General features: G+C 44.0%; 1 protein-coding gene and 3 non-coding genes across 7 annotated transcripts; all 4 read right to left on the minus strand.

Moving 5' to 3' along the window:
- Window positions 1-4,176: 4,176 nt before the first annotated feature.
- LOC147095525 (bromodomain-containing protein 2-like) lies at window positions 4,177-25,200 on the minus strand. 4 transcript variants are annotated; one of them, XM_085974652.1, is made up of 13 exons: window positions 24,800-25,200; window positions 18,958-19,101; window positions 18,251-18,560; window positions 16,077-16,214; window positions 15,767-15,902; window positions 14,586-14,806; window positions 12,127-12,489; window positions 10,073-10,201; window positions 8,984-9,190; window positions 8,112-8,335; window positions 7,354-7,658; window positions 6,416-6,535; window positions 4,177-5,796 (listed from the first exon to the last, which is right to left on the minus strand). In XM_085974652.1, exons 3-13 carry the CDS (start codon window positions 18,479-18,481, stop codon window positions 5,657-5,659), a joined length of 2,214 nt encoding a protein of 737 aa, XP_085830778.1. In that variant the 5' UTR covers window positions 18,482-18,560; window positions 18,958-19,101; window positions 24,800-25,200; the 3' UTR covers window positions 4,177-5,656. The 4 variants fall into 4 exon arrangements, with proteins under 4 accessions (XP_085830778.1, XP_085830777.1, XP_085830776.1 ...); XM_085974651.1 differs by lacking the exon at window positions 24,800-25,200 and adding an exon at window positions 23,309-23,421; XM_085974650.1 differs by lacking the exon at window positions 18,958-19,101.
- Window positions 7,791-7,882, minus strand: LOC147095526 (small nucleolar SNORD12/SNORD106). The gene has a single exon (XR_015074955.1). It is a non-coding gene; the product is annotated as a small nucleolar SNORD12/SNORD106 (small nucleolar RNA).
- On the minus strand, window positions 14,961-15,098 carry LOC147095527 (small nucleolar RNA SNORD10). Its single transcript, XR_015074956.1, has one exon. It is a non-coding gene; the product is annotated as a small nucleolar RNA SNORD10 (small nucleolar RNA).
- On the minus strand, window positions 17,559-17,697 carry LOC147095528 (small nucleolar RNA SNORD10). Its single transcript, XR_015074957.1, has one exon. It is a non-coding gene; the product is annotated as a small nucleolar RNA SNORD10 (small nucleolar RNA).

Below are 25,200 nucleotides of genomic sequence, written 5' to 3' on the forward strand. Positions count from 1 at the left end.
CCAATTGTAGGAATTCGGGTTGAGCTCAGCAGGTATTGGACGAATGCCTACTAAATAATCGAATTCGACTTCAGGAGAACAATCTAGAAGTTGTTTATTTACAAGAACAGACGAAATACAGCAGGTAAGATGGCTGGATGCAGGAGCACCGCGATATAGGTCTTTCCCCAACGGGGATGTGAGGACTCAGTCCGCAGTCCTGTGGAGAGCGTGATGACATCATTACGCTCAGTCGCGATTTCCCGTGCTTCGGGTGTCACGTGACTGCGTCGTAACGTTAGCGCGTTCGCCCGCGCTTGGGGCGGTCACGTGACCCACGCCGATACGTCGGCATGTTTACCCGGCACTGAGGCTGGCCGTTGAGGCCGAAGTCGCGAGCGCGGGAGCTGGAGGCCGAGCTGGGCCGGCGCTTGCCGCGGGAGATCGTGTTGCTCACGTCGGCTGGCCGATGTGGCTGAAGCCGCGGTAGGCCGGGCTGTGCCGGCGGCCGCCATGGAAGGCCGAGCCGGCACGCGTACGTCACGTGATGCGTGACGTCAGCGCGTTGGGCCGTTGCCCCTTTAAGAGGCGACCTAACAGGTAAGTTAAAGGGGCAACAGCCCAAACAGGTAAGTTACATACAAACTAGTTAGGTTAAAGTGAATTATGTACATCATTAGTAAGGGACAACCGGTGGTACCGCCACACAAGATTCTGAAGGGGATTGACAGGGTAGATGTGGAGAGGTTGTTTTCCCCTGGCTGGAGGGTCTAGAACTAGGGGGGCATAGTCTCAGGATAAGGGGTAGGCCATTTAAGATTGAGGTGCGGAGGAATTTCTTCACTCACGAGGGCTGTGAATCTTTGGTATTCCCTGCCCCAGAGGGCTGTGAATACTGAGTCTTTGAATATATTCAAGGCTGAGATAGATATTTGGACTCTAGGGGAATCAAGGAATATAGAGATCGGGCAGGAAGTGGAGTTGCGGTCGATGATCAGCCATGATCTTATTGAATGGCGGAGCAGACTCGAGGGGCCGGATGGTCTACTCCTGTTCTTATTTATGTTCTTAGCAAGTTCCCCTGTCAAGTGATCAGAATACCACCTGGTGAACTTCCTTTGACATTAAGAGCTCCAGCAGCCAGTCCTATTTCCGGGTAGTTCTCCACTGAAAATGCCACCATTGTGCAGTATAGAAACTTGCATTTATATGGCACCTTTAATAAAGAAAAAATATCGGCAGCGTAATCAGACAAAACTGGACACCGAACCAGAGGAGGGATGACCAAAAGCTTGATCAGAGGTGGGTTGTAAGGGAGGAAATTCCAGACAGCAGAGAAGGGGGGATGCACAAAAGCCAAGAGAGTTCAGGTGGTGGGGGTTGCATTTATATAGCACTTTTCATGACCACCAGACATCCCAAAGTGCTTTACAGCCAATGACGCTCTTTTGAAGTGTAGACATTCTTGTAATGTGTTGTGCACAGCAAGCTCCCAGAAACAGCAATGTGATAATGATCAGAAAATCTGTTTTTGTGATGTTGATTGAGTGATAAATATTGGCCAGGACACCAGGGATAATTCCCCTGCTCTTCTTCGTTATCGTGCTATGGGATCTTTTACATCCACCCGAAAGCACAAATGGGGCCTCGGTTTAACATCTCAGCCGAAAGACGGCACCTTCAGTAGTGCAGCACTCTCTCAGTACTGCACTGGAGAGAGATAGCAAAATACTGCGGATGTTGGAAATCCAAAATAACAGAGAATGCTGGAAAAACTCAGGTCAGGCAACATCCATGGAGAGAAATTTGAGTTGACGTTTCGGGTCGAACCCTTCTTCAAAACTGGAAAGGAAATGAAATATATCGAAAGGCAGGGCTGGGAGAGAACAAATGAAGCGAAGAGACATTAAGAGGTATTCAAAATGAGAGAAGGTACCAGAACACTTCACACCTAATCTAGAGCTGTCTTTTGTCTCCACTAGTCTGATCACCATCTCATCTCGTTTTGAATACCTCTTAATGTCTCGTCACTTCTTTTGTTCTCTCCCAGCCCTGCCTTTCGATCTATTTCATTTCCTTTCCAGTTTTGAGAAAGGGTTTGACCCGAAACGTCGACTTATTTTCTCTCCACGGATGTTGCCTGGCCTGCTGGGTTTTTCCAGCATTGTCTGTTGTTATATTGGAATAGTTGAGCCTGGAGGTGACAAAAGCGGTTTATTCCCCTGGCATGCAATGGTTATGGGTGGATAAAAATGAATTTACAACACTTCAGGTCACAGGTGGTTATTGGAGCAAGGAACCAAATGTCTTTTGGTGGCCCGTCTCCAGATAACAGGGTTGAAGAAGGTAGTGCGATTGATTTTTTGTATATGGACTTTCAAAAGGCATTTGATAAAGTACTACAGAGCTGAGAGAATGTGCTGGGGGCGGGGGGGGGAAATTTGGCAAGTGGGAATTCACTGGTAGGTAGTGCAGATAGTGTTATCCAAGTGAAATTGAATCTAGTTTTCTTACTTTAAAACTTAACTGCCACTGACTTGCAGTTTTGAAGTAAACAGTCAATTGGGTCCCTGACTGTTAATTATTGCAGCTGGCAATTGACTGACAAGTTGCAACCAGTGTTTCTAAAAGCTAGGAGAATCTGAACAGCGTGGCGGCAGGGATCGTGCGAGAATGGGAATTCGGTGCAGAGGGGAAAGGAAGAGGCAACAGTAAATATATAGAGTAATGAAGTCCAAAGGGAAAAAATTACAATTAATAGAGGATACCAACATTAAAGGGATCCAAATTGCATGAAATAAAAATCTGGTATACCTAATTGAATAATAAGAGTAAAGGATACGAAACTAAACACAAGTAGATAAAACTTAAGTAAAATGATGGGACAGGTGAGACCTGTTGCTTGTAATTCCTGTGCCATGTGGGAACTCCAAGACACCTCATATGTTCACAATAACCACATGTGCAGGAAGTACCTACAGTTGTTAAGATAAATGTCAGCACAGATTTGTTAAAGGCAAAAGTATTTCACTAACTTGAGTTGAGTTCTTTGAAGGTAATGCAGCTGCTGTGTATATGGACTTGCAAACTACCGAATAGACTGGTTAGCAAAACTGAAGCCCATGGGATTAAAGGGGCAGTGGCAACGTAGATACAAAATGATCTAAGATAGAAAGCATAGTAGTGGTGAATGGTTGTTTTTCCAGACGGGAGGGAAGTGTGCAGTGGTGTCCCCCAGGGGTCGGTATTAGGATCACTGCTCTTTTTGATATATATGTTAATGGCCTGGACTTGGGTATACAGGACATAATTTCAAAGTTTGCAGAGGACACAAAACTCAAATGTAATAAACAATGAGGATAGTAGACTTCAGGGGGACATCGACAGACTGGTGAAATGGGCAGACAGTTGATAAAATTTAATGCAGAAGTATGAAATGATGCATTTTGGAAGGAAAAATGACAAGGCAGTATAAACTAAATGGTACAATTTTAAAGGGGAACCAAGACCTAGGGGTTAAATCTTTGACGGTGGCAGGACAAGGTGATAAAAGCTATTAAAATACAGGATCCATGGCTTTATAAATAAGACAGTACAGCAAGGAAGTTATGATAAACCATCATAAATCACTGGTTAGCACTCAGCTAGAGTATTGTATCCAATTCTGGGCACCACACTTCAGAAAGGATGTCAAGGTCTTGGAGGGTGCAGAAGAAATTTTAGAATGTTACCAGGGATGAGGGTTTCAGTTATCAAGAGACTAGAGAAGCTGGGGTTGTTCTCCTTAAGAGCAGAGAAGGAGAAGGGGAGATTTAATAGGTGCTCAAAGATCAGGAAGTTGAACTAATTGGTAGCTCTTTCAGAGAGCTGGCACAAGCACGATGGGTCGAGTGGCCTCCTTCTGTGCTGTATGATTTGATGTGTTCATTGAAAAACTAAGCTTTAGCCACACTCAATGATGGAAGCTCATGCTTATGAAAGCCACTGAACATTTTGTAAATAGATGATTAAGAAATTGAGCAGAAATGGCTTTCCTAAGAAAATCTGCACCATAATGATTGTGACCTTGAATATTTCATTGCCAAGGGGACTGTCCTACATATCACTCTTACTATTCCACCTGCAACTCAACAGTATGCATCTTATTTTTTGAATGCTTTACCTGACAAATCAATTTAATAAACAGACACACACATGTAGTTTTAAAGAACACTTTTACTGTACAGGTTTGAGAACTGAAGGTTTAACAAATACACGTCGTCACATACAAGTTGGTAACTGCTACATGAGGTCCAATTCTACAAATAACAAAAAAACGGAGGAACGGACTGTAGAAAAAAACTTTACAGATTAAGATAAAAAATAAAATCACCTTTACATTAAGAAACATGCGTCTCAATTGTGCATCTTCGTATATACAATACTTGTTAAAATCTCACTCTACACTCTCTTGTGACCTGCATCAACAGGCACATTGGTTCAGTCTTTACAATATAAAACATAATTATTTTGTAACAAAATAAATAAAACACCAGGCAACTGGATGAAAAAAAGATTAAATTCAGCTGTCAGCTTTTCCTGTAACCTCTGCAGAAATGAAGACTACACCTAAACTGTACACGTTAAAAACAATCCTTCGCTCGAAGCCAAGTCGTGCAACTGAGCAAGACAGAGCACCAATTGGAAGGATAACCAGCAAGACTATCCAATCAGCCTAATCCAAACCAAGAGGGAGGGGAAATAAGGTAGGCACATCAAGCGATTGCTTACAGACTGTGCACTGACCAACACCACCATGGTTACAGCGTTACTGCTCTGCATTCAAGTATCGGATGTGGGAAAATAAAGCAATGGGCAGAGCTCAGCTTATCTGCTCACGTTCACAGTCAGACTACTGCCTTTTCAAAATGCTTCTCGAATCACCACGCTAACTAGGACTAGTAAACTCAGCAAGAGGAGCCAGTGGCCTCTGGACAGTGGCTGAACAGTCGAGATGGAGCACAATCCTTATGACCCATCTTCAAAGATGTAATGAACTAAAATTTAAGAAAAATTTGTAAAAAAACCCTCCACTGAACATGGTTATAAACATGGGTTTCAGAGTGACAGTTCAGAGACCAACAGCTTAAAATGCTTTTAAACTGGAAAAACCTTCCAAAACAAAAATAAAACTGCTTACTGCGACTCTACACATGGGTTCAAAGCTGCTCACCCCGCTACAAATATCACATTGGATCCTGCACATGATTTTATGCAACAAAGAGGGTGGCGCTGGGTTTAGAGGCTGCAGTCTCTCTTCTGTCCTGACCTTGAGTTGCCGTCCGCTATTGAGAGGAAGGCGGAACCAATCCTCAGCCTCGAGTACCCCATGGCTCCCGTTTGGCCTTGCACACGGCACACTTTTGGGACAGACGAGTTAAGAGATCTAGCTGATGTGTAAGGGAGTGGTGCAATCCTCTACCAGGTCTGTCCTTGCGATGCATCACTTGTGTAGTTTTTTTATATAAAAAAACCAAATCACATCAAACCACGTACACTGCAGTCAGTAACGGCGGGCAAGTGGGGACAAGCCATCTCCCAACAGTCTGGTTCATACTTCGTCCGACCCCGCAGATTAGTTCGAACCAATCCTACACCAATTCCCCCCGCCTGAAACCTGCCAATGCATTTGCCAATTCTAACCAGAGTCAGAATCACTGGTGTCTGATGAACTCGATCCACTGGAAGTGCTACTAGTGTCAGATCCTGAAGAACTGCTGCTGCTGGCACTGAGGCGTGAAGGGCCCACTGGCTGAACTGGATCCGGCTTTTCAGTTGCTGCAGAGAGAGAAATCTTATTAAAGCATAATTTCTGACAATGACCAGCATACCCAGTGGGCATGCTGCTGTAATCCTTGGTTTAAAAAAGGCACACAATTCTTCACCGTCTCAAGCTTGGCTGAACACTTAAGCTCCTTGAGAGCATGTTTATTCTATGCAGTTTTGTATTACTGTACTTTACACTTTCCATCTGCAACACTCCCCTCCCCCCAAAACATCAAACCTAGTCTTCTGATCGGTCAGCTTCCTGTATGGCTATTTAAGAGTGGAGTAGGAACTGCTTGAAATGTTATTTTAGGATTAGGTTCGGATCATTTTAAACTGGATCCAACCCAGAGCGAGTACACCCACTGCAGTCTGCTCTTTACCCGGCAGTTAATCCCACTTAGATCCAAATTGTGTATGATAAGCAAAGACTGGATTTGAATATTGTAGATCAGCCATGAACAGAAAAAAGAATAAAAGGGATTCAATAACAAAAAAGGGCATCTGAAGAGTTCTAGTGTATAATCAAAGATTAACAGTGTAATCATAGACCACACTTCCCAGCATTAACTTATCCTCAGCATATTTCACTACAAATCGCTAACACCAGGCATTGGCCAATGGACGATACCTTTCTTGGGAGGTTTTTTACTGGGATTCAGCTGTCCGCTCACATCCTGCAGCCGTTTTTCTAACTCTTTCTTCTTCTCCAGAGCCAATTCTTCCTTGGTCTTCCCTGCTTGTTTCTTTGCTGGAAGATTAATGCAATAGCAGTTAGTAAAACGACTTCCCAATTTGGACAGAGTGGGTGACAGGATAGTGGGAACCAAAACCTCAGTGTCAAGACACACCCCTCCAACAGGCTCCACCAACCCCTCCACGTATGCTTCCAATCCTTTCTCTCTCGTGTTTTTCTAGTTTCCTCTTAAATGCATCTATGCTACAATCTTTCTCTTGAATTTTTGAGGGGATAAAATGGAATGTCTTCTCCTACAGCCTTATCAAAGTGCTCAGAGGCCAGGTATTGCATGAGTTAATTACATCCTCATACCATACACATGGATAAAGGTGGTTCACATGAACAGAAAGCTTTAATTGACATCTCCAAAATGTTTTTTTTTAATCCAAGTTAGACCAGCCAGAATCTCCGTTCTGGGCATCTGCCGCAAATCTGCAGTCAGTCTTTCTGGTCAGCAATGCCGACAGTTAGTCATACTATGGAACCTGGGGCACAAATTACATCCCCAACACTAGAAAGGGCTTCACAGTAACTGGTCAATATTTACACCAGCTCTCATCCAGCAAGGATGCTTGTGCATACAGGCCAGTCTGTAGAAAAACTGCTTAGCACAAAGAGCCCTCTACTGGCTGTTTCTAACACCAAAAAAGGTTATCCCCACCCAATAGGCCACTGCTCCTACGTTGTCCAGACGACCAACAATCGCAACATTCCATACTTTTAGGCTTAATCACTTTCTGATGACACAAGATAGGTTAAACAAACACAGGCCCCAGAATAGCAGCGTAACACATTACAGGTGCCCATCCTGTACACCACTTCAGACTTACAGTAAGGTTTGCGAGGTTTCTTCCGTAAGCAGGACATAACATAGCGTTCAAGCTCCCGAAGTGTGGATGGTTTAAGAGTTTCAAAGTCTATCTCAATCTCATCAGGATTGGAGTCTCGAAGCGACGGCTCTCGGGATTGGATGATATGTACCACACGGCCCAGCTTGTCACCAGGCAGTTTATTAATGTCCAAGCTTAACTGTCGCTTCTCGTCATAAGTCATGGGCCTGCAATTATCTTCCTCTTCTGAATCATAGCCAGGAGGGGGTGGTGGTGGGGGAGGCTGTTTCACCTTCTTGGACTGCCTGCGAAGAGTAAACCCAAAAATAAAAAAAGGTTAAATGAAGCCGGTTCTACTAGGAAGCAAATGCACACAATTCCTGATCCCTAATCACCATCTACAAAGCGCCTTTGAGAGATCCACTGCAATTCAGTCACTGTCACCATCAGACATTTTTGGCTTCAAAATATAGCATGTCGACATGGTCGATCCGATGGGGAAAAAAGTATAGTCATCATTGAGCCACAGTGACCAAGTGCCATTACAGTCTCGCTGGCTGGGTTTTGAATATTTAACTTGATGTCTCCATCAAGCAATGCACTTGTGCAGAGCTCCTCGAGACAGAGTAATCCCATAGTAAATAAATCAAAATATTTGCACATTTTTCTCCTATCCAGACTTTTAATGTACCCAAACTTTGGCACAATCTCAAAATTATGATTAAACAAAGCCATTGCACCGAGCACCTAACACTTACTTATTGTTACCCCCCGAACTGCTGCCTCCAGATGCTTTCTTTGACTGTTTCTTCGGTGCTGCTTTCGATTTGGATGGTTTGGACAGCTTTTCCTCTTCCTCTTTCACCTTGTGCTTCTCTCTCCTCTTCTTTTTGTCTTTCTTCTCTTTCTTGTCCCTCTTTTTCTTTGGTTTGGACATAGGAGCCTGCGAGAGGGCCGCCAACTGCTCATGGACAGCCCTTAGCTGTAGAAAGAAACAGGTCATTCCATTACAGTTCTTGCTCAGTCTATTTTCTAAACAGGACGTGATCACGTTTGCAACAAACTCCAATCACCCACATTATGCTGGGAACAACAAGCAGGCAATAAATAGCGTATACAAGGGTCATTAAACAGACATCTTATTTTTAATGCACGGAAACATTACAAATTAGAAATTTAAAAACGTTACTCTCGTCATAAGGAATCAGTGCTCCATTACAGAGAATGAACAGCTTCAACAAGCTCTAGATACTCCCTGATCACTCTTGATTTTTGGCACAGAGCCGTATCAACAAGGAAGAAAAAGACTTGCAAAATGTTAATTCCCTTAAACTAGTCCTTACTTGTGGTTCTTTACAGCCAAACTGCAGGGGGGGGGGGGTGCAGAAAGAAACTTTCACAGTTTTGCCCTTTAGATTCCATGTCATTCTTGTAGCTAAATGTTAGACAGGCAACCTTCTATTACAATACTACAAGAGCACCAACCACAAACAAGAGGAGCATGGTCGGCAGTGCCTAACCCATCTTGCAGGAATGGCATGGTCTTAATTTTGACATCTCCAATAGTAGGACCCGAACACCTCTAAAATCAGACCTATTCATGCAAGAATAACCAGGATTAATCCTTTACCTGTTCCTGCAGTTCTGCCAAACGATTAGCTCGTTCCTCCTCTGAATCATCAGAGCTCTCAGTGTCAGACGAGCTCTCGCTGCTGCTATTACTGGAAGAATCAGATGATGATTTGGACACAACAGGAGGGAGAGGGGTTGGCGCAGGTGGTGGCGTGAATTCTATAGGCTCATCCGGCATCTTGGCAAAACGGAATTCAAAGACATCCTGAAACAAAAACAGGGCTTTTTAAACAAACAGATTTGAGGATACAGTCCACTGGAATGTACAGACAGCAATTAAAGACAGACAGCACTCTGATACAGCCAACACAAAAGGCCAAGACACTATATTCAGTGTGGCAAACAGAACTGAAAGCTTTAAAAACATTACCATGCACATTTCTACAGTGCTCTGGACACAGACAGGGCAGAGAAAAAGCAGCAGGGTTGAGGAGGGAGCATAAGCATGGGGGAGAAGGAAAGTTTTCAGCAGCTTTTTGAAGGCAGGGAATGCGGCAGCCAGACAGAGATGCTGAGGGAGGGCGCTCCAATGGACAGAGACAAGGCGGTTGAAGGACCAGGAAACCAGAACAGTTGTGCTGGGTGGTGCAGGTAGGTACAGAGGGCTGGAGAGGTAGGGAGGGAGGGGCAAGGTCATGCAAGATTTGAAGGTAAGGGCGAGAATATTAAGATTTGCTGGGATGCGTAAAGCTAGAACTGGACAAGAACAGGTTGGTGGAGATGAGGATCTGTGCTGCAGCACTCTGGATGATAGCTCACAAACGGTAGACTCTACCGACTAAACGAATGGATACCAAACTGAAATAAATGAACAGACTTGTGGGTGTGGACACTGAAAGCCACTACCAGTTATTCAGTCAGTCTAAAAGGTGAACGCTAAACCTCTCCCTTCAGGGCTGGGACTAAAATTAACCAATTTGAAAAGTTAAAAAGGGGAACCCACTGCTGAAATGAGACACCTTGCTGTTAATGCGAAAGTTACAGGCTTCTTCATAAGTGGAAAGGGGGGGGGGGGGATGCAAATCAGCATGTCACACGAGAAAAATCAGGTTAAACACACCCCTCTTGCATACTAAGCTGAAGGTACCTGCAGTTTCCTGGCCATGGCAACTACATCATGGTCCGGTGGGTTATACTTGTAACAATTCGAGAACATTAATCGCACATCGGCTGCAAATTCTTGTGCATCCTGGTATTCCCGCTCATCCATCTTCCTCTAGAGGAAAGGAAGACGATATAAAGACAGAACATTTAACAAGCTGCACCACAGTTGGAGAATGCCGCTTTCTCAGCCAACAATGCATCAAAATTGGAGACCGACAAGATCGCTCATCCCTCCCTTCAGTCCCAAGTAATACAGTAATTTTTAATACTTTCTACTTTTCAATTGAAGGTGCACTAACTCCACGAAGGCAGATTATCTGTGCTGACAACTCATCCCAGTCACGTCTTTAAAAAAGCAAAATTTACTAAACATTTAGAAGGACAGTGCCTACATTAAGTGTAGCTGCGTAGGACAAATGCAAACTTGCAGCTGCCATACTGCACACCTTTCCAAAATGAGTGCATTGCCCAGTAAATAAATCCCAGGACAGCAAGTGATAGTCCTGTCACAATAAATTATCAGCCACCTTATACACACAATGAGATCTAACAGCAGTGAACTTCAGTTTGGCTTCAGATTTTGCAGAAATGCCCCAAGTTAGCACAAGCTGGAAGCAGCAATCCATTTAACTAGTTTGAGGATCAGGTGATCTTCAATAGTATTAGAACAGGCTTCTACACATCAAGAATGGCAGAATTCAGTTAGCCACGCTACTTGGCAATTAGCCAGGATACCAAAGAATAATACGATAGCAAAATACTGCAGATGCTGAAAATCTGAAAACAGAAAAAGCTGGAAAAACTCAGCAGGCCAGGCAACATCCATGGAGAGAGAAATAGTGTTAACGTTTCAGGTCGAAACGGTTCTTCGGTTCTGAAGAAGGGTTTCGACCCGAAACGTTAACTGTTTCTCTCCACGGATGTTGCCTGGCCTGCTGAGTTTTTCCAGCTTTTTCTGTTGTTATACCAAAGGATAAAATGGCTCCCAAACAGGCAATGCAATTCCCCACGTTCCTTTTAGTGTATACCAAAGGCCCAGAACCAGGTTGGCAGCCCCTCCTCGCAGCATGAAATGATACAAGGATACTGGGGAAAAAGAAACGGGTCAGTCTACCACAGCCCAATCTTTTACACGCTTTCAAGGAAAACCAGGACTTTGTCAGGGTTGTGTAGTTCAGCACTGGAGAACAGTAGCCACCTGCTTTATGTATCCAGCAGGTGGTTTGAAACTTCTGTTCCAGTGTGTATTTTAACATTCCTGTGTAGAAGTTCAGCGGTTTCTGTTGATTTATAAAAACACATGCAATACTTTAAGAGTTTCAATGGAGATCAGGAAATACATTTCTCCTGATAATGCTACCTACATCTACGTATTTATGGTGTCATGGACCAGGGATTCTTCTAGTCCTGTAACTGATGTCAGCTGTTCTCTCAGTTGGGAAATGTTGCGATGTCCAAAGGCAGTAAGAGGATCTGAGTAAGTACTTGAAATGTTTCACCGCATCTGTCCAAATAAGTCATTTAAAATGCTTATGCACAAATAAATGTGCACATTCCCTATCATTTTAGACATTGCTAAGAGCACAGCACAGCATTCTCCTCTCCACATTTATTCTGAAGTAGCTATGGGAGGGGTTCAGTTATATGGTACAGTGAAACCTGCATTTAGCAGTCACCTTTGAGACTGAAGGGAAAAAAAGACAGACAGCATCTCAATCCTGGGAAGTGTTACAGCCCAACCCAACCACGGTGAAAATTTACTACTTTGGAGTCAGTGTTTAAAAGTGTCGATAAATCCAGGTGCAAGTTCCATTCCCTTAAAATTGCTAGTTTCTTATTTTTAGAAGCAGCACGTGTAGCCTCACTGGCAGGTGGCTGCTTACTCCGGGAACTAGACATAATTAATTCAGAGAAAAGAGCCCTTGGCTGGGAAAGAGCACCATGAAGACAGGAGCCAGTTTAACGTACAGGTTTCACTGTATCCGAGTACAAATGGTATGGCGTTAAGACAGAATGTGTTTCTTGGACGCGACATACTTTGATAGTGCTCAGGTCCATGGGATGCTTGATTAGGTCGTGGTAGTCGTGAAGCCCAAGGGCTTTGGCGTCCACAGGTTTATAAAAGGGCCAGGCGTATGCTGCGTGCTTCTTTGAAAGCAGCTCTTTCAAGATGCCATTACAATATTTCAGCTGTTCGCTCAGTTTGCCTTTCTTCGAACTCTGGTGTTGTTGGGAGTCTGGCAAGTCTTTCTTTGGCGGTTTGATCGGTCTGCCACTTTCCCGTCTAACTGGAATCTTTGCAGCCTTGCTTTCTGCTACTGACGGGGACGACTCCCCGCTTGTGGTGACAACAGAAGTGGTTGGAGTTGTTGTATCTGCTTTCCTCTTCACTCCTCTCTTCTGTAAAGGAAAGATATTATATTACTCACTGCAATCTTGTCATTATTTATCTCCCACGACCCACAGGGAGGCAACCTGCTCTCCAGTTGCATGTGTCACTCCAAGCAAGGCACTAAATATGAAAAAGCAAGCTGCAGGGCGACTCATCCTGGGATCTTCCAAAGTACTAGTCTGGGAATTGCAGGCATGCAGTTACAAACTTCACCCTGGTCGGTAGTGCTTCAGTACGTCAACATGCTTGACCAATCCAAGTAGAAGCACAGATTCCAGACTTCAAAGAGACCCAACTACTTCCTTTTCTGTCTCGAACAGAATCCCCAGGACACCACTAACCCTAATTACAGCTAAAACGGATTTATAATAATTAAAACAGACAACAGGCGCCTGCCAATCAACTATGCCAGCATCATATTATAAGGTTTCCTGTACCATTTGATTTTCAACTAATGGCTGGCAATTACTAAGCTGTGCAGACTATGTAGCTGCACTATATTAATCTGGCATCCCTTGTGAAAAAAATAAATTCTGAAACCCCCATCCATCTGGGAACTTGCCAAAACATACACAAGTCTCATCACACAAGTACACCCTAAACAAAATGCCTTATTTTGAGTCATGTTAAAAGAATCATAGACTCATACCATGGTTACAGCACAGAAGGAGGCCATTCGGCCAGTCAAGCCCATGCCAGCTCTCTGCAAGAGCACTTCAGCTAATTCCACTCTCCAGCAGCCCTGCAATTTTCCCCTCTTCATCTGCCTCCACCACCATTTCAGGCAGTGCATTCCCGATCCCAACCACCCGCAGTGTAAAAAAGTTCTCTCTCGGGTTGCCTTTGGTTCTTCTGCCAATCACCTTAAATCTGCCTCCTCTGGTTCTTGACCCTTCCACCAACAGGAACAGTTTCTGTCTAGACCCCCTCATGATTTTGAGCACCTGTCAAATCTCCTCTCAACCTTCTCTACTCTAAGAACAACCCCAGCTTCTCCAGTCTATCACTGTAACTGAAGTCCCGCATCCCTGGAATCATTATTGTAAATCTTTTCGGCACCTTCTCCAAGGCCTTCACATCCTTCCTAAAGTGTGGTGTCCAGAATTTTAGACAATACTCCAGTTGAGGCCAAGCCAGTGTTTCATAAAGGATCATAACTTCCTTACTTTTGTACTCTATGCCTCTATTTATAAAGCCCAGGATCCCGTATGCTTTTTTAACCGCTTTCTCAACCTTCCACCTTCAACGATTTGCGCACGTATACCCCCAGGTGTCTGTTCATGCATCCCCTTTAGAATTGTACCCTTTAGTTTATATTGCCTCTCCTCGTTCTTCCTACCAAAATGCATCACTTTGCACTTTTCTGCATTAAATTTCATCTGCCACGTGTCCACCCGTTCCGCCAGCTTGTCTATGTCCTCTTGAAGTCTATCACTATCCTCCGCACTGTTCGCTATACTTCCAAGTTTTGTGTCATCTGTAAATTTTGAAATTATGCTCTGTACACCCAAGCTATATTGGGTGTACAGGGTTACATTGACACCGATTAAAAGGAGATCATTCTATCCCTTTAACACTCAAAAGAGCTTCAATAGGCCACTGGCTCAGCTACCACCTAAAAAGCAACATGTAAAGTGGATTACATACATCCACAGCACCATTTACAAGACACACATATAAATGGATATATGATTCATTCACCACAAAAGCATTGGCTTTGCTTCTACCCCCATAGCAAGACATTCTTACTGCTCAGTATTCATGAGGAGCAAGATTACTTCCTGAAACACTCCATGGACCACAACAACCACCCTAGAAAAGCATTCCTAATATTCTTTTGAAACTAGTCAGGTCATCAAATCCCCCACAGTATAGCAGTCAGAGTCCAAAATGTAATTATTCAACATTCCACTGATACTCAACTCAAGTATATTCCCAATTTATCAAAATCAACCCACTGGGTGATTACTACTGGCAGCTCACTTTCAGACACCCCTCATTCTTGATATACAAAGTTCGCCACAGCCAAATTATTAGCAAATAGAAAAAAGTATAACTTCATTACTTTACTTAGGCTTTCTTTCAGCCTCAGAGCCCTGCTTACCTTTGTGACAGGCTGTGCAGGTGGGGGTACAGCTAATACGGATTGAGGGGGAGAATGCGAGGGCTTATGCACAATTGGTGTAGAGATGACCGACGTCTGAGACACTTCAAGGATAGGTGTGGGCACTTCTGGTGTCGGAGGAGAGTAGGCTGTCGGTTGAGACACAGACGACACCATTGGGACCTGAGACATGGTCACTCCTCCTGGGACAGATGGCACCCCTGTGGAAAAGAACCCATTAGCACCGAAGAACACTTTACTGCAACAGAAGCAACCATTTAATTGGAAGTAGAAAGGTTTCAAACGGTGGTTTTAAAAAATACCTCGTCCTCTCCCTGCCCCCAACTTCACATCAAGTCTTATGTGCACAGCAACCATTTTCAGAATTGAAGGCATGATCATGTTCCCAGAATCCACTAGTAACCAACCTCACCCACCAACAAAACGTCAGCAAGCAGCCAGTCACCAGACAATCTCTGGGATCAGTTGACACGCATGTGATCATCATAAAAAGGAGCAGTGCAACCTCACCCCCTTTCACTCCCACTTTAGCAAGTAACAATTCTACATTTCATTAAATGCCAAACCTCTTGGAATGGAAAGGAAGTTGTCCAAACTCCTAATCACATTCAAGTGACAGCTGTTTGGATGTTTAACAGTGCGGGTGGCGAAGAAGCAAAAACGGTTGTGATGTCCCTGTGGGCGAGTAGCCTGCCAATATTCCATCTAGGTTCACACATGGAAGAATGGCCACACTTTACCCGCGGAACTGCACACCAGCAAAGATTAATGCAGTCAGAGCGCTGGGGAGAAAAGTAGAGTTTTCCACTGTGCTGCATCTACTATGGTGGCCAGAAACTTCAGGTGTGCGCAATTCATATAGTGCCAACTATTCTTCTCCTATGCCATTAACACTGAAAAAAGTCAGCTGTCACTACACACATCAGAATACAATAACCAATAAGGCCACTCTCAAAACTCAAGTCATATTCTGACCAGAAGCGCTGCTAATTTCCAAATCCTGATGGGAATTCTACACTAGATATCATAATCACACAGCACTGGCACTTGGGAGATGGTTTGCACAGATTTGGCTGGGAGATGGCCTGTTCCAAGTTGTCAGGTAACTAAACTAAACATAACTAAAAAGGTACTGCCCCATACCAATGTGTTGCCCTTACCCGCCGTTTTGCGGCCCTTTGAGTGTTTTGATTTTGGTGCTGGTGCTAATTCCACTTCCTCCTGGGGCATCTGTGCCACCTTCTGCAGAAACAGCTTCTCCAGAGTCTGAGCCATCAGCACAATGTCATCCGTGGGCTGTGAAAGACAAGTTATCAAAGTCAAATAATTACATCAAGGGAGAATCTTAGTTACCATAAACGTCACAGCACACTAGAGTGTAACTAAACTAAAATTAGTACAATCAATCCCAACTCTCATTAAAACAGTGCGCTGTTAATGGAGAGCTCCAATGAACAGAAACAAGTTTACCTTGTTATAAATGTAACAGTTTGTAAACATTGTGTTGAAGTCTTGCATGCATTCGCTGGCACTCCAGTAATAATTATTCTCTAAACGCTTCTTGATGGTGCCCATGTCCATTGGCTGCTTGATTATCTTGTGGTAATCCTGCGGGAGAACAAGGTTTAAAAGAGTGTTTCTAGATAAAGCTGCCCAGATATTACACTGTATAAAAGCACAGGGCCGTGGATGACAGGCAGGTAACCAACTGAGAAGCTCTACCCAAATCACTAAAGATGCAGCCACCTAACATTATCATACCAAATCACTAAAAACTAAACTGTAACTGTCAAAATCTGCTTGGTGGTAGCACTCTCTCCTGCTGTTGTGGGTGCATGGCCTACTCCAGTATCTTGAGTACACTGACTACGCTGACACTTCTCAGTGCAGTACTGAGGGAGTGCTGCATTTTCAGAGGTGCTGCTCAGGAAGTTACCGTGGCACTTTTCCAAAGAGCAGTAAAGTACTTCCAATGTCCTGACCAAAATTCAGCCGTTGACAACACCATCAAAAACAGATCAATCATCTCATCTGTTTTTGGAGGACCCTGCACTGCAAGTTGGCTGCTGCTTTTACCCACAACACAAAAGTGACCACACAAAAGTAATTAATTCTCTCTTCAAACTACAGGAAACTCGTTTTTTATCCGGCACCGACAAGACCGGCGTGGTGCCGGTTGATTAAAAAGTCTGGATTATAGAGAGGTATACTTACCAAGCCCCATACACGGCCACAAGTGCAGGAACCCCAGTTACACGGCCACAGATCCAGGAGTCCCTGCTGCACGGCCACAGGTGCAGGAACCCCGGTTACACGTCCACTAATATTATAGTAAAAAAAAACTTACCTGAACCTACTCCTGAATTTTACCGGTTAAGAGAGGTTTCCAGATATTTAGGTGCCGGTTAAAAGAGAGTTCCCTGTACTTGAAAAGTGTTACATAAATGGAAGTCTCTCCCTCCTTTAATTCAAATTGCTCAATGCAAGTAGTCTGTTCATTTGAATTTAAAAATCACATTAAACACAGACCTTTGCCTGTATTGCTTATTCCCTCATCTGGATAATGCAATTCTTCCCCTCAAGCATAAAAACATGCTGAATTAATAGGAGTACATTGTATGTACACAAGATTGCAATCAGAAACAGGAACTATGACTTAAAATAAACTCAGCAGTTGCAGGAGGCGAACATGAATTGCATCATCTCCACTGCCATCTTGGCAGAGATTAGTTAACTAACACAGATCAGAAATCACACTTGATGTTAATCAGCAAAGCTTAGTGGAAGTGGAAATGAAAACTGGGGCAAAGCCAATACGAAAGTGACAACTTTGTGTCCCAAGTCACATTTTTAAAACAAAAAGGGATGCAATAGCCTACTGGGGTAGAACAGGAACACCACTCCAAAAAATCTGGCTTCTATTCTAAACATCCTAACGTGCATGCAGCAACTGTTTTCAGAAGTGATAGCATGATCATACTCCCAAAATCCTCCAGTAACCAGCATTACTCACTAACAAAACGTCAGCAAGCAGCCAGCTGTCTGATAGAAACTCTGGGATCAGCTGACACGCATGTGATCATCATGAAACAGCACAGTGCCCTTCCCCCTCCAATAACATACCATTCTTTAAATATGGTTAAAGGAAGCTTTAGTATTACACGTGTAACAACTACACCCACCCCTTAGTGGAAAATATAATTCCAGCAACCACACTTTCTTTATTCTATATAATGCAAGAAAATTGTAGTGATGATGCAACTCAGTCATTACACTGCAGTGTGATAGCATTTAGTGTGAATTTAATTCACAGACTTGAAAATCAGAGAAAATTGCCTAGAGCTAGCAACTTGAGATTTTTTTGAGACCCACTGTCAACATACCCAGTAATAGGCGCAGTCGCTTATGCATTTACCTGGCCACCCATAACAAATTAGCTTATATCAAGAGCAAAGTTTAGAAATTTCTCATTACTACTTTCGTCAATCCATTCACCATATTCAAGTGCACACTGCTCCCAAGCCTCTACCCATAGCTCTCTGTGCAGCATGGTCACGGTGAACTTTGTTAATGCACTATATAGGTATTGCTACCATACAACACTTAAGCAGTTCACAACTTGCCCTGCACGCAGTTTCACTCACCGGGAGACTGAGTTTCACCGCATCCACTGGCTGATAAAACGGCCACGCAAACTGATGCTTCCAAAGGGCTTTCATCAGCACTTTCTGCATGTACTGGACCTGGTTAGTCACTCGGCCAGGTTTCTTGGGATTGGACACCTCAGGTGGAGGAGGACTAATGACAAAATTGTTCTGAGAATGAATCGAAGTAGACATGGCCATTGTGGGACTCTCAAAATCTTCATACAGCATAGACGGTTTGCGGATGCGCTTCCCAGACCCTGGATCAACGGACAGGCCAGTTATCCCATTACCAGCATCCCCCTGCAACCTTTAACAAAAGAGAAAAATGCTCAATGTTCACTGCATTAGATATCCCAATGAAGCTCTAACATCTTTACGAAACCGTGCGATTGTATCTATACAGCACATGGATTTCATGGTATACTTAATCCCATAAGGATTGTGTTCAGAAGGCTGTTTAAAGACTCCAGACTGTCCCTCCTCCCACCACGTTTAAATGCCACATCTACACTGTGCATTGCACCAGGTCACACTTAATGGCACATGGACCATATTCACAAGACCCCATTATCAAAGAATCCCAGGCATCCCCTCCCACCAGCGTGTTTAACTGCCATCAGCCTGATGGAGACTAGATCTCCAACCTTACTGATTTGTACTTGTGAAAGTTACAAAAATAATAAAATAAAATAAAAAATACCAACCACTAGGAATCAGGCTAACAGTTGCTTGATTTGCTGAGGATCCCTATAGAGAGGCAACTACATAAAGGCCTGGCTGTAGATCGTCTTCTCTGCCGTCAGTACTGTTCAGTCCTGATAATTCTAAGTTCGTCATGGGAAATTTTGCTATAAGAAACAAAAAATACAGAATATTCAAATACCTTTTTTTAAAACAACAGAATTTCATGTCACTTTTACTCAGAAACAGAATCCATTTCTCAAATTACTGCCCACAAAGTACATGTCAGCACTGAGTAATCCTTCTGAATATTGGCCAGCAAGCATAGCACGAAGACCCGCTTGAATAGATTATCACAAGGGAGGAAGAAAGTCGCACAGGTCATGACTTACAGTAAACCAGGCCATCAACCACCTCTGGAGCAATAGAAACCGGCAACTCCACACTCAAATGAAATTGCAAAAGCAGCAGAATTTGAACACTGCAAGGTATCTAAATTAAGACGTGTTATTTGCTCATCACATAATCCACAAGAAAGGCAATTAAGTGAAATATTGCCACAGCTCAAATAATCTCAGAAGAAATGCAGTCCAGTGCCTATATAAAATGATTTCTTTTTTTCCTCCCCATACTCTAGCAAAATCAGATCCTCCATCACATCACTCAAGCCATTTATCTCCTCTTTCCCCAACACAATCAGCAGGTATTACTTCAACATCAACACAGTGCTATTTACCAAATTACTAAACGTATAGTGCTTCCTCAACTTGACAATTCCTGACTATTCATACAACATCTATACGGCATGTTTCCACTTCAGACAAAGATGCCTTTGAGGCAACTTTAATGCATGTGTAAATTAGCATTTCCAATAGCTAAAAACAATTAGTTTTGTAGTACAGAAATTAAAAAAAATTGCAACAGATTTCTTCACAAGCCTGGCTACAAACCCCTCTGACCAATACTTTTATACAGTATTATAATGCATGGATGACTCACTACTGCTATCCAAGCATTCCATGCTTGGAAAAAAACAAATAGTATTCAAAAAACAAAAACTTTTTTGGATTCCACCCACCTCTCAGAGCTTATAATTCCAGTGAATGCTGCATCCTACTTTAACAGCACAATAATTCACCAGTGTAAACCGCATAGTATCCTGAAGCAATCAGTTCCAGCTTTGCTAAATGTGCAATGGCGAGGTGCAAAAGTGAAAGCACAATCAAGGTTTCCAGGATTATCTAGCCACTATCTGCTAAAGTCAGCAAGTAACCAACCCTATATAGGTTCGCTAGGATCAGGACATTATCAACAGTACATCTACCTCAACAGAAAGCAGCTATTCTGTGCAGTCAGTAGAGAACTCTAAATGCTGGTTATGCCCGGTATATGCAGTAGTTACAAAACAACCTGAAAATTACTGTAGTACAAATACATGAGATACTGTAGTACCGTTTAACCAACTAGGAAGCTCGAAAGAGAAACTTCACTCTTACCCAAAAAATTCAGCATGAGAATTTTATTCATCAGTCACTGAACTGATGCACCCACTAGTTAGTGTAGTCTACTTGTGTACAAAACTGACCAGTTCTATACAGTTTTTTCTGTCTATGGGGCAAATCCATCCAGTTTGTTTTAACACCCCTCTTGTCCACTAGTAAAGGATGCAACATGTTGCATACTACAAGTGCTTTGCAATATGCTCTGGAACCACCCACTAAGATGTGCAAGAGGCCAATTAAAATGGTAGTGACTGCAGGCTTACCATTGTAGCTCGTGTCCTCAGCATAGCAGGCAAGACCATCTGTCCAGTCCAGCCAGCCGATGTGCAACAGCAAACGGCAGTGTTTCTTTAAACAAACGCAGAGGCCCATTTGCAACCCCAATGACTTAGCACAGTACGAGCTTTCTGCCAAGGAGAACAGCTGCTTCTGCAAATGTAGGATTTTTCATCCACAAAACCGATGAGATATCAGTCTGTGACTACACAGTTGGACCCAATTCCCATTTCCTACTAAATGCTGCAGCTAAAGTCCAGCCCTTATTTAAAATAAAGGGAACTAACACCCACTTATAATGTGTAGGAACCCAGCATGACATCATCAAGCTGCAAGAATATTTGGTCCAATTTATTTTTGTTAAGCCCCCAAAAAAATCAGAAGCCTTGCATTAGAAACATTTCTGGTTTGAAAACCAGTCCTGGAACTCGTCCTCATAATTTTATATACAGATACATCTTCAATGCCTTGACTTAGCCACCACTGATCTCTCAATTGCTAGGATGAAAGAAGCAAAGCAATCAGATTTCACAGGAACACACAGGTTCCACAACCACTGATGCTGTTAATACACTCAGACTGATCCACCCTGCTTACTGAAGGTGTAAATATGGAACTAGAATATTGTGCCACTGGAGCTGCCCATCTGACTTGGAGATAAATAAGGAGACTGGATTTTTTTTTTTTTTAAATAAAGGATTACATCAATTCCAGTTTTCAAGCTGAAGAGTGCAATCAGAATTACAAACCAAAACTTTGGGGTGTCAACATTTGGAACTAGGAAATTAGAACTGGGCTGGTGGAGCATGAACGGAGACCAGTAAGGCAGGAACAGAACTGGAAACAATGAAATACAACAAATATGAATTAAAACACTTATCTATACTGGGAACTTCAGTGGGAATCACCAGCCCCTCATGGGAAATCTGGGCAGGTTAAAACATTCATCTCAGGCCAAATCCAGACTGGTCAGATACACAGATCAGTAGTTAGCATCAGTGGGCTGAAGAAAATGTGCTGCTTATAAATATACAATTTTTGAAAAGAAATTGATGGGGAGATAAGGCGGGAAAGAAAGTCAAGCACAGGTTTGTGACTCCATTGTTTAAAAGGGACAGGTTTGCATCAGCTACCTGTTCCCAATCACATGGTCATTTTTTCGGGGACGGGAAGGAAAGCAAATCCAGTAGACTGCTGCAAGACATTTGCTTAAAAAAGGAATGAGTATCCCAGGCCACTTGTGTATCCTAATGAATGTTAGTTGTTTGCCTTCAGTTTAGAAAGGATGCACATCTCCATAAATCCAAGGGAAATAGTGTGTAGAATGTTTAAAAACAAAGGCATACCCCCACACTAATACCTGATCAAATAATGTATGCAGTAAAGACTGGGGAGAGACAAGAGTACCCCACAGCATGACGACATCTAATGTACTGATACACACGCCCACTCTGCTACAAGTGACACCAGACACATTTCCACATGGCTACTTGTCCTGGAGCCCCTCCCTCTTCCCCTCAACAAAAACAGTTATTTCGATTCCCCAAAAACCGATTTTCTCCTACTTTATAAAGACAATCTGCACTGTACCCAAAGACTGCATCAGCTGTTACATGACAATTTATTAAACAGGACTGAAATTTGAAGGAAATCCAAAAATAAAAATGAAACAGCTCAACATGCCAGTTTGGTAATTTTTAATTTAACAGGTATATAGAATTAGTACAGCGCAAATAATTGAACACCGAGGATATACAGCGTACTATAGCAGATTGCCTTTCATTGGTCCCTCCATCATTAGACATTATTTATGAAATTGGTGTACTTCAAGCCATGTGTTTTCCCAATAAAAAGGATCATGCTGTTCAGGAGGTACAGTTAAGAGTATTGAACACAAACTATACTTTCGTATAAGCCAAGAAGTTACTAGGTTCTGAGCTTAAATATCCATATGCAGGAATGGCAGTGAAACAGTGAATGTTACAATTAACTGATTTAAGTGATCTCCAACAGACAATGCAAGTCATAGCTTTCCAACATTTTCAGTGGAAAAGATGGTCAAAAATACTTCCATGATGACAGAACTCCAGCAGTTCATTCAGATCACAGAACTTCTGCTGCACAAAAAACCCGATAGAATTGCAGATTTAAAAAATGCTGTTATTTTCTAAAAATTAAGAGCCATTCTTTAATATATACATAATACGACAAGTAGTCACAAGTCATAGCCCAAATATTTGGAAATGTACGAACAAAAAAATATAAAATTACACCTACAGAAGGTTGTAATATTACACTTTTGGACAGACAGCCGTTTCCAGATAAATCGAAAGAGTTTTGGAAATCAATCTTGTAATTTATTAATTCTGAAATCGCCCCCGGCTCAGTGACCCCACTCCCCTGCATCCCAGCCCGGATGTGTACTGTATGTATACTGTTTGTGAATGGCAGAAAATGGCGGCCCCGGCTGCCGGGCCTGCTCCTGCTCCCTGGGTACTCTCTCTCCGCCTCCGGGATTTTCTGCCTGCTTGCCCTTGCATTTCTCTTCAATACTGCTTCCATTACACGGCCGAGGATCTGCACTGCTCTGCCGTACCTGTCGATCCCCGGATGAGTGGCCGTTTCCATCAGATGCCGCCTGATTGCGTGTCCACTCGGTTCTTCCCCCCGCGCCTCTCCCTCTCCGGTTTCGGCAAAAAGCAAATGGCGCCGCAGCGCTCGACCCCGCCTTTTTATACCGCCCGTCGCCCGGCGGCCCGAGCCGATTGGCTGAGGCCGGCGCGCGGCCCGCCCGCCCGCCCGACGCCGCGCGTCGCCATTGGCCGGCCAAGGTCACGTGAGCCCGGGGCCGGCGGCTCAGCGCGCTGCGATTGGAAAGAGCGCCAGAGTCACGCGGCCGAGCCGGTGGTGGAGAAAGGACAAGTCAGCCATTACACAACAGGGAGGGGGAGAAATAAACACTGCCCGGCCAGAGAGCGCGCGGACACTCCAACCAGCCACAGCAGCTGGGGAGCACTCCAGCAGCAGCAACACGGCCTAACCCCGGCCTTTCACCCACTGGAGGGGGCAATAACACCCGCCCCCTAGGAGGGAGGCTCGCTCCCTCAGGGGTTAACATGGCGCCTGGCTGCACCAGCCTTTTCTTCCAGCTTCTACTTCTCCCCACCCCCACTATAAATGAGAGACGATAACCTATTGCAGAGGTGACCCATGCCCAACACACCAGCGAGATTAGTGTTGGCTTGCAGTCTTCAGACAGCACATAGGGCGCTCGGGTTGTGGAGAGGCGGTGCCGGTCGTCAGGGCGCAGCACAGGCCCGGCGCCATCTTTAGTAACATTACACAGCAAAAAAAAAACCCAAACAGATGAAAGGAGGTGGCGGCGAGTGAGTGCTGCGGACAGCTCACGCAGCATTTGTCACCCTGCTGCCCTTCATTTTGAGAGGACGGGGGTGAACCGGAACATATGTGGGGGCAAAAGGGAGACATTGTGAGAGCCCTTGACTTCCCTCCCCCAACTGACAGTCTCTGCCCATTCAAAATAAACATGAACAAAAAAACTGCTTAAATTCAAGGGGCAGCTTTAAAACCAATGTTGTTCATGTTGAAATTGAACATTAAAAAAGGTTAGTTTATTGATTACATTGGCTTTCATTCACCCCTCCACCCTACTCAAGCAAGTAAAATAGGTAGAAGAATCATTTGTTTGTTTAAAACCCAGACATTTGGTCGCATTTTTCAACAAACCAAAATATATTTTTAGGGGGGGGAAAAGAGGGAAAAGAAAAAGAATTTATTTAAAATTTGCTGACAAAAATGAAATTTTGCTGACAAAAAGTCAAGCACCGTCTGCAGCACGGACACAAGGTTTGCGGCGAGACATCTGAAAGCGGCGATGTTTTTTCCGCCGTTAAATTCGGTTAATCTGGACAGGGTTTTGAATTTTGTTTGAAATTTTCCTCCAGGTTCCATTTCCTAACGGCCACCGCTCCGGCAGCTCGACGGCTGATTGGCTGCGGCCGGTCACATGACCCCACAGCCTCCCCTCGCCGACAAATTCGCCCCAAAATTAAGCCCCTTTTCTCACCTTGCACCCGGCGGCATAGTTCCCCTCGCCTTAGCCGCGTCCTCTTCCGTCCCCCGCGTCGAGCCCGGCTCCGGCCGCTCGCTTTTAACCGCCTTTTGCCCTCCATTTTCCACAAAATGTTAACAAAAGAAAATCTCCAGCTACGTCAGCGCTCGCCCCGCAGGCGCCCGCCCATTGGCCGCTTCCCGGTCACGTGACGCGCCGCCGGCTTTAAAACGCTTTTTTCTTCGTCCCCGGCGACCGCTTTCCGACCTCCCGCCCTCGAAATGCAGCATTAACATCGCGATGCATCGGCTCCCGTGAGTATCGGGTCTGCAGCAGCGCCGTTTACATGTTCTTTAACCCTCTCGGGTGTCTTGACTGTGATGGCGGCTTCGGGTTAATGTCGGCGTGGTCCCACT

This window comes from Somniosus microcephalus, unplaced genomic scaffold (genome assembly GCF_052327205.1).
Source record: "Somniosus microcephalus isolate GS21.2 unplaced genomic scaffold, FLI_Smic_1.0 unresolved_chr1, whole genome shotgun sequence".
Classification (NCBI taxonomy): Eukaryota; Metazoa; Chordata; class Chondrichthyes; order Squaliformes; family Somniosidae; genus Somniosus; species Somniosus microcephalus.

Excerpts from the sequence above, each read along its gene's own strand:
- LOC147095525 (XM_085974649.1), bottom strand. The coding sequence starts at position 23,340 with ATGGAAACGGCCACTCATCCGGGGATCGACAG. Across the intron at positions 12,490-14,585 it reads CTGCACAGCCTGTCACAAAG|AAGAGAGGAGTGAAGAGGAA; the intron begins GTAAGCAGGGCT and ends TTTCCTTTACAG. Across the intron at positions 10,202-12,126 it reads TGGACCTGAGCACTATCAAA|AGGAAGATGGATGAGCGGGA; the intron begins GTATGTCGCGTC and ends CCTTTCCTCTAG.